Below are 9672 nucleotides of genomic sequence, written 5' to 3'. Positions count from 1 at the left end.
CTTTTTGCGACCGATGATGACCAATGGACACACACTATTATACTTTTTAAACAGGCCTCCGATTATTTTCCTCTCTCGCAGAAATTGAAAGGAGTCTTTTTTTGTTTTTTTTCCCAGTGAATTCAAGGTTTAGCAAACGCAGCGCTCAAGTATAGCTATTTAATCGGCAATTGACTATTTACGTGATCTAAGTCCTCAGTGGCGTTGTTCTCCTTTGAAAGTTGTGTCTAGTTAAATCAATTTATTCAGAGATAAATGTAATTAAAATCCGGCTCTTTAATTTGTCAATTTTCTTATAAGAACACGAATATTCTCTGTCAAATTTGCACAACAATGTCAATACGTATAAACCTCAGAATCGTCAAGTTTCAAGCGGGGATGGGCCGGTCACAAAGAAAAATTGTTTTTCACACAAACAAACAAACAAAATGTGAACCAAGCAGATAGATAGATAGATAGATAGATAGATAGATAGATAGATAGATAGATAGATAGATAGATAGATAGATAGATAGATAGATAGATAGATAGGTATATAGGTAGATAGATAGATAAAAATAGATATATAGATACATATACAGATAGACAGACAGATAGAAAGATAGATAATGAGTTCGTTAACGTTCAAGACATTCTATAACTTCATTGTGTGTTGGAGTAGGCCTACCAGCAATAGCGGTAACTTTTGATAATTTCATTATTTTCACATGAGAGAGCAAGGCCTACATTCTCTTCTTCTTGTATCTAGAGCACTTTCAAGGAAAAATATTACAATTACAAATACAACGCAATTTATATGATATTTCTTGATAGATGAATTCTAGCCCGGATTGGAATTGAGCTGTGTAGGCCTATATAGACCCACTGATGATGATGTTGACCACAATCCCTCCATACAAAATGGAGGGACTGGGAAACGTGTATTGATATTCGACATGGTTTTGGGAGCAAGAAACTCTATTTCACAGATGTGTAAGTAGTTAAATGTAGGCTATATATAACAGAGCCCTTTGAGACGCACACGCCTCTTCATCAGGTTGCCACTAGCTGCAGTACAGTAGCTCGAGGTTTTGCCTGGGTTTTTGGGTCGGACGGACCCAAATACCCAGGCAAAACCTCGAGCTACTGTACTGCAGCTAGTTGTCACTGGCTGGCATCAATATCAACCTTGTCGCACCTAGAGTAGACACCCGTGATTTTCGTGAAAAATGCCTTATCCAGAATTGCCATTTATAATGATACCGAAGAATCTGATGATTATAGTTTTAAAAGAAACAACTTTGTATTAGATTAAGTTTATATGACATTAGGCCTATGTCCAATTCTACGATATGGATTCTACATTAGACTAACTACAGGCCTAACGGGATGACGAAAGATGAAGGAAGAGACAAAATAATATCATCATTGCTTCTAAACAACAGACATTGTGTGGTTATCATCAGTGAGATTCGAGACTAGTTATCCTATCATGTCATGGACAGCAGGGTCAGTTTTTCCCGAAGAGAATCTCGTAACCTAAAAGCATCTCATTTCTCGAGCAATTACCGATCGGAAATCTCCGGAAATCTTCGGGTACTGGGCGACCATGCGCAAAGTATATTGCGTCCAGTGTATCAACATGGCGGTACAACTTCTGAAAGTGTGGACGACGCCGCTAGAATAAGGCCCACAACAGTATTTTCGAGTCAGATTTACAGGTTTCTGGTTTCAAGAGATGGAACTTCTCTCTGACTCTTTATTATGCATTGGACTAATGGGTAAGTGCAAATGTTTTTCGCAGGTTTTCTGCTATTTCCGGTCCTTTAATGCGACTTCCGGGTTGGACGGTCTTACTCTAACCTTGTTCATGTTTTCTTTCTTTTTTTTTCCGAACAGTAATTTCACTGTTGAACATAACTGAAGCCGAAGGTAGGACCATAGCGAAAAAATGCTCTCTTTTTCTTGCTTTTGTTTACTGTGGTAAGGGTTCCTGTGGGTCGATTTCAATCCAGACAACCGTGTCGACTGTCATACTCGCAGCATGGAGGTCTCTACTACCTCCATACTCGCAGCGAACATTACGGAGACTGGATCGCGTTGCCCGTCATGTCAAATGGAACTGTGTCTAAATTACATTTGAAAAATTTACAGCGATATGTGAAAGGAAAGGAAAATACCTATTATTTTTTCACAAATTGACTATCATTTTTGTCCTAAGTTGAAAGAAAATTGAGTTTCAAATTATTTCTCACATATTTTTGCAGAATTTCTAAGTTTTTACGCACATGTGTGCCCCAGACGTGACCCAGACATTCACATAAAAGAACCAAGGATTTTTTAGACGGGGGTTTCAGCTCTGTGTTTTGCATTCATCGCCGTGCAACCTTGACAGTTTTGCCCATCCATACATTATTTACTCCCAAATTAGCCGAATTTGGAAAAGATTGTCGTATATAATTGAGTTCTACACACATACATTGTGTTGCGTCACACGGTGCGGGCAGAAGTCAGCCAGACATGTCACATGCAGACGTCTGGCGCGAGCTGTCTAGACACTCCCACACGTACACACAGGTAGTCCAGCAGACAGATAAACAAACAACAAATATGTATGCTCGATACTGAATTTTTGTTGATGTAGACTTATTTAGTCCCGTGTTTCCCCCTTTTACAGTAAATCACGAAGTTCTAGAGGGGTTTTCTCTGAAAACTAAAATAAATTTCACGAGTGTTTCATTTATGCTGTACAGTGAAGTAGTACGGTTCGTTACCCAACAGAATCGGAGTTAGTTGCGGGTGCAGCGCACTTTGTAGTCAGTGCTATACACACAACACGACATCCACCCATCCCCCACGCCAAGTATTACGTCGCCGATTTCAAATCGCACGGTACTCACCGACTTCACAACTTTGCATATTTTAATCGTATACTTTGCCGTCATAGCCGTGCATAAAAACGACCTGCGTTGGTGCCCTAGTATTGACATTCATCATGATTATGGCTAGCGTCCTTGAGACCTACACAGATAGGATATTGTTTTGTTTTCGGAATTCATTTCTCTCTTGACTCAAACTCGACATTTGAAGCCGAACTCTTAGTCGTTTCATCAGTTTTCAGAGAGAACTTTATACAACAAATGTAATTCATTTGGCCACAGACCCCTCCTGAATCACAATAATCTAACCTTCTTGGTGTTACATAACCAAATCCAGCTACAATAGGATGAGCTATTTACACTCCACAAGGTCATGTCAACCAGCCTAGGAGCACGTTTTACCAACCCAGATCGATTTTGGATTTGATCAACAAGACTGATATTTGAAATAGTTTCGTTACTTACTCAAGTAGCAAAGTATGATTGGTAAATTGTGAATTTTTTTAGGGGCAATATTTTGGTACCGTACCAGACTAATTAATTAAGTTGAACAACTAGTGAGGTGATCACAGACCACACATCTTTTGTTGGACATAAAATGACAATACCCCAAGGCAGAGATATCCAATGGACAAATTTACAATAACTGTATTTATGCCACAAAGTACTGGATGTGTTTCAGTTCTTCCAGATTTAAGTCTACATAATTTATCCCACACAATTGCATTGTTCTCCCAAAGAAAAATAGGAACAGGCTGAACCTCCCGCATGTCTGCACATTTTGCAAACTTTCGCAATGTGTGAGCAATACTAAATATTTGACCTAAAAACTGTTAAAAAGTCATTGTATTGCAGTAGTGTCCTAACAAATTTACCATGCACCTTATGGGAAGAAGTTTTCCTCACCAAGTTAGCATTGAATTTTTCTTTCCAGAATGAGATTTGAAAAGTATTAAAAGACAAAAGGATTTACAAAAAATTTTCAAGTATATCATGCAGTGTTACAAACACTACCTGACAAAACAGGAGCTGTTATGGATTAGGGTATATTAATACATGTATTTTCCAAAAAAGTGGAATAAAATGCACAGGTTTTTCCCTTCTAAAATACTTGAATTTTCCATGAGTTCAAGTGATTATGATGGAAGTTGGTTTGAACTTTCTTGAATTTTCATTTTAAAATTTGTGAAATTAATCTGTCATTTGAGAGATCATAACTTAGTTTAATTTCCTATATCTGTAATACTAATTTGTCAACCATTTCTATTATTGTTTGAAGAAAGAATTGAATTTGCTTGTTAGTGTGCTTTAGTCTGAATCAATATTTTAACTCATGAAATCATAGGTTTTGGTAAGCAAACAAGAGTAAAAGTATCAAAAAAAGAATGTTTTCCCCACAAAATTTGTAAAATTGTATGCGAAATCTAGGGTTGTCCTGTTACTATGTATTCTTTTTTCAAACTTGAAACTATTTAGTTTTTAGTTCAAAAGAGCTAAAAACCTAGTGTCAGGATTATATCAAGTGTAGTACCATAATGCTTCTGAAACCTCACAAGTAGAATGTTAGGCTCTGGTCCAGACTACAAAAATTTAAACATTAATTAAATTTTAAGTTATAAGTTTTAATTATAAGTTTTAATTTAGCACTTAGCAGTCTTTGTAATATTAATTCTTGAAGTTCTTCAAATGTGGTTTTGTACAATGATGAAGTTGGAAGCTGTAATTACTTGTGAAGACAACTTGATTATGTCTTATGGGTGTTCAGAAATCATGGCTGTTGTTTTGCAAGGGGACTGAAGTTGGTCATGCCATATGTGCAAGGTGTGTTGTCTTCATATCAGTGTAGTTCTGGTGAAAAACTTCAGGAGACGGGAGTTTTGTTAAATCAGTTAATGCTTCTTCACTGTAAACATAAAAGCTTACAGTCTATTATGTTTCTCATACATGAACAACTGAATGTTTGACGGACTTTTTACGTTCGTTTCTCTTGACAAAGTTTGGAAAAGGTAACTCACATATGTGCAATAAATTATTTGATGTACATTTTGATAGTTTCATTTCCTTTATTGTGATCACAAGCCTTTTGTAATCACGGAAACTTGCCCGATGGTCTTTACATTTGCACTTTCTTACAAGTTGTGTTTGTTGTATTTCTATAGTTATTCAGTTTTGGTATAAGTTTTTAGATTGCTTTTTTTTGTCTCCAATTGCACAAGTCATTGACACTAGGAAATTTTCAGCATTAGAATATGACCACGGTAAACTCTCAAATGTTTCACAAACAGGACACTAACAACTGACAACCATGAGTACAAGTTGTGAGAATAGCACCTAATCGGTATTGTACCACGTTTCCTGAACAGTGTGTTCCTATTTCCATCCAAAACCAACAGTACTTTGAACTCACATCAGGGAATCTAGCGGACCTATGTCTTTGATGGATATACGCTCTGAATAAATGATTTTTTCTAACGTTTGTCTTTGGTGATATTTTCCAATGCATAGACTGTCAGGCTATTGAGCCAACTATTCTCTTCGCTGCAAGTACAGATACTGAAGAGACTTGTCACTTTAGCCACTTTTCTGCCCCTTAAAGGACAAATAACATTTTCTTTTTCTATCATTTTGTCAATTTTGTATTATTTTAGAAGTCAGATTGTTCAGTACATTATGATATGCTAAGAAGTGGTCTTAAAAAACGTTCTCAACTCCCAGAAAGAATCGATTCAAGAAAGTCAAATGTTATTTCTGGTATATACAATTACATGCTAGTACCACCAAACTGCAAACCCCTACATAAAGTACAGTACATTATAATAATCACACTTTACATAATTGTTGGAGATCATTGCTTAATTAAATTTTAAGAAGTTATTTCATTATTGGCAGACTTGAAAAAGTGCAAAAATTATGTCCCATTTAAATACTTTCCATGGCAAGATTTTGGTACAGTTGTGGAATCGTTGCTGTTCTAATTTTTTTCCAAATAAGATATCGTAAGTATCATGCTTCAAGATGCATTAAATTGGCTGAAAACTCTTGAAAAAACTATTTTATAACTTGACCAAGTAGCAAACCAAATGTATTGGCGCACAAAGAGTAAATGCATGTTTGTCGCCAAATTCAAATAGGATTTGTTTCACGTCCGCTGTATGGACAATGCTCTATCTTATTGTTACCACGTACAAATGTATTGGCAAAGTTTCTTTGTAGACCAAGGTCCCTCCCTGAGGTGTCACCTCTTTCATTTATTTTGTTCTGAGGTATTGGGAGGAAAATTTGACTTGTGGTATTTCACTCTGTCTGCGTCTGGGTTCTCAGTTAAAATTGTTTCATCATTATCATACCGCTTTGACAGAGGAAGAAAAGTAGCCACAAATTTACATGCTAACCTGATTACAAGTAAGTTGATGCGAAGCAAGGGAAAGGTGTCGTTTATGTCATATCCTATATTAGATGATCTTCTCAGAAATCAGCCAGTCTTTTAAAAGCTTTTATGATCTGGCAGTGTCAGCTTGTATGATTCTGATGAAATTCTTGGCATTTATGACTTTTTAGCCAAACATTTTGTCATGAGTTTGAAAGTAATGTTATTTTGAAAATATTGAACAAGGCACCAATATTTATAATGTTAACTGGATATATTTCAAAACAATTAGTTGTGTCTCATTATCTAAAACAAATAAAGTGAGCCTGGAATAAGGGAGAGTATTTTTCTTATCGTGGTCTTAGTTCACACATGTCAATTTTGAGTATTATTGTCAGTACTGAATTAGATTGCACAGAATCTGTGTCATTATGATTGTGATCTCTTGCAATATTTTTTCACTTATTGCACAAAGAGACCTTCATGAATGGAAAACACATTAGCGCCATTTAAAAGTGACATCTCGGCTTGAAATTATGAAATTGAAATTAGTTTCTGTAAAGTGCACTTGTTTTGCAATTAAATATTGGTAGTAGTAAGGGTATAGGGAACTGAAATGAGTCTCAGTGGGCTTTGTCTGGATTTACCCTGTGTGTGATTCAACAGATAGCTCTGAAATATGTCAACCCCAAGGCAGTCTGTCGTCTCTTTACAGCAGCTATTGTTCAGTATAGACCTGATGATTCATTTCCATGCATGAAGCCAAACACATCAAACTGTCTGTCCAGATTTTGCTGACCCCATACAGTTTCCAAATCTTTGTGAACAGGTCCTATTTTTAACAAGTGACCTGTACTGTACCCATTAGACAATTTAGAGGCTTGTCAGTCAATGCTAGAATTTTATTTTGTGAAACTTACATGTAGCAGTTGCCAGCAGCATTTTTTCTTCTATTCATTACTTAGGCTTGGCAGATAACTTTGTCATTTGAATTGTGTAGCAACAATTAGACTTTTGAAAAATTAGGATTGAAACTTGCACAACAAAACTCTTTCAGTTGTCACACAGATAAGCAGATATTGGTGGTTGTTGACATGACACATCACACAAACATGTGTATCAATTTTTGAAAATTTACATGTAGACATTGTGTTATTACCTGGCAAGTTTTTTTATTTCTGTGCAAGATATGAGGACAACATTGACATTTCAAATATCAATACCTGTAATGCAGTTGTCTCATTAACATCTGCATAGAATAGTGGCCATACTTATCAGAAGCAAAGAAATCGTGCACTTATGATTTTTCCAGAAACTTGCACAAAATTGAGCCCTTAATGCAGCACTGTATTAAAACTCTACAAAATTGGTCTGTAAAATAGTTGACTGGTCACATTGTGAAGAAGTAACCATGCATCATCTTTATGTATTATGAAATGTGCTTAAAAAATTTTGCTGATTATAAACATTTTGTCTTATATTGTATGTAAGATCATTTAAAAGCTGTGTACTGTATTTTACTACCATTCTTGCCGTAATTTTTGCACAAAAATACTTCCAGTTTAGCTCATCATTGGTGTTTCTGCAGTATTATGGTCCCTCTTTGATCCTTGTACCCATTGCAAAGGTGTCACTGTTTCAGAAAATTGATATCATTTATAATTTTAGGATCTTTATAGTGTTCAAAAACTTAATATATTCATGGTGACTGCCAAAGTTGTCTTCATCTTCAAGACTTTTGAACATAGACATCATTTCAGCCAATGAATGCAAACATTAGCACCCTGCCTTTCCATTTCTGGTTGGGAAAGAAGTCACACCAGAGGTTTTCGGTTTTACAATTGAAAAATATTCCTTCATTCATTGATACATGTTTGCACCATTGCTTTCCTCAAGAGGTTGGAAGAAGGTCAAATTAAATGGTTGCATTTTTGTCTCTGCATTTTTTGAGTTCCAGACCCCACTGTTGGTTTTGTGTGGTACAGACAAAATATTCATCAGGGGAATAACAGTTGAAGGTTACAGTTAAGCTGTTTTGTGGCAATCGATGTTGACGCCATAATATTTTGTGGAACAAGTGCCAATGTAGCAGAAGGGAGCCATAAATTTTATGTGTTCAGGTCACTAAAGTCATTTCAACAGTTTCACTGGTTAATTAGCATTGTGTGTACCAAGTAGGACAAATCCACACGGTAGGAACTTGTTTGTTTATATTTTGTCTGGTATTAAAATTTTTATGCCCTTTATTGAAAGGGCTCGCATGGCATATGGGTTTGGCTGCCAGACCTTTACCGTCCTAACCTGCAGACTTTACGCAATCTACATTTGCTAATTCTTTGTCATAATCTTCACGTTTCACACCCCATTTCCGAAAGTTTACTCCCAAAAACTTATTTCCTTGTCTTGTAAATCTGTAACTACCTTCATTTGAAGAGTGATTCTATCAGACAATATGAATGCAATGTGATTTCCATGTGTTTTTGCTTGCTCTAAGAGTATTATTATTAGGAGAAGTTGAATTTTTCTCTTGTATGTCAAATTTATCATTATATGTGAGCAGAAGTGTGTTGTTTTGGTCATTTTTGATCAGTTTTGGTTTGACATGGCAGAAGTCTGTATAGGCTTTTGACACTCTGAAGCACAATTTGTATTTGTTTCTCATGCAAGAAAGGTGAAAAGAAAACCATGACGATCTGTCAGATTTCACGGCAGTGAGTCATTACATTGTGAGTACATTTACACTTCGCTTCTTGGGATTGAAACTTCATTGCGATTTTATTGACGGGCAATAATTTGCAATTTGTTTTAATAGACCTTTGGTCATTGAAGTAGGTTCTTGACGGCCAGTCACTACAAAGGGACATGCATTCATAAAGAAAGATGTCTACACCGCTTGGGGACCATTTGAACTATTAATGTGCATAGATCTGTCTGTATTTCTTCAGGTTGGATCAAAATTTCTAGCTCTTTACGGTTAAATAAATTGTGATAGCAGAAATACTCTATCTGGATTTGCTGTACAATAACGTTTTTAATGTTCATCATTAGTTTGTATTGCATAGATACCATCAATCTTAATGGCACATAGTTGTCCTTGAAGATTGTTTGTTCAAAGTATTTTGCTCCAGTTGTATGTATGTGTGTCAAATCTAATGTTTGCTGCACGTGCTTCCAACTGAAGATACTGCATTGTTATTTGTATGTACCAGTGTTGACCAACTGGCTTTGTAGGACTTAACATGCAATAGTTGTTGTGGCTTCGGCTTCAGCAAAGTTGAAATTTGCCCTTGTTGGGGACTTCTAACTCTGGCTTGTAGTAAATTGTCGTGAGGTTTGTCATCTTCAAGTGCAGCAGATCAAAAGCAAATGGATGCGGCAAGAGAGTTTAAGGAGGCTTTGCTTCTACATTTATCACTATCCCAGTGTTCTCTTTTGTTTTATAAAAAT

General features: G+C 36.1%; 1 protein-coding gene across 1 annotated transcript in view; it reads left to right on the top strand.

Moving 5' to 3' along the window:
- Nucleotides 1-1584: 1584 nt before the first annotated feature.
- The window catches only part of LOC139147250 (low-density lipoprotein receptor class A domain-containing protein 4-like), a 96519-nt gene continuing 88431 nt past the window's right edge, over nucleotides 1585-9672 (top strand). The window contains exons 1-2 of the mRNA XM_070718277.1: nucleotides 1585-1760; nucleotides 1879-1911. Coding sequence (XP_070574378.1) covers nucleotides 1718-1760; nucleotides 1879-1911 — 76 coding nt within the window. The 5' untranslated portion in view covers nucleotides 1585-1717. The remainder of the gene's footprint in view (nucleotides 1761-1878; nucleotides 1912-9672) is intronic.

The sequence above is a fragment of the Ptychodera flava genome, chromosome 13 (assembly GCF_041260155.1).
Source record: "Ptychodera flava strain L36383 chromosome 13, AS_Pfla_20210202, whole genome shotgun sequence".
NCBI lineage: Eukaryota > Metazoa > Hemichordata > Enteropneusta > Ptychoderidae > Ptychodera > Ptychodera flava.
This window is presented reverse-complemented; position numbering and strand designations above follow the sequence as displayed.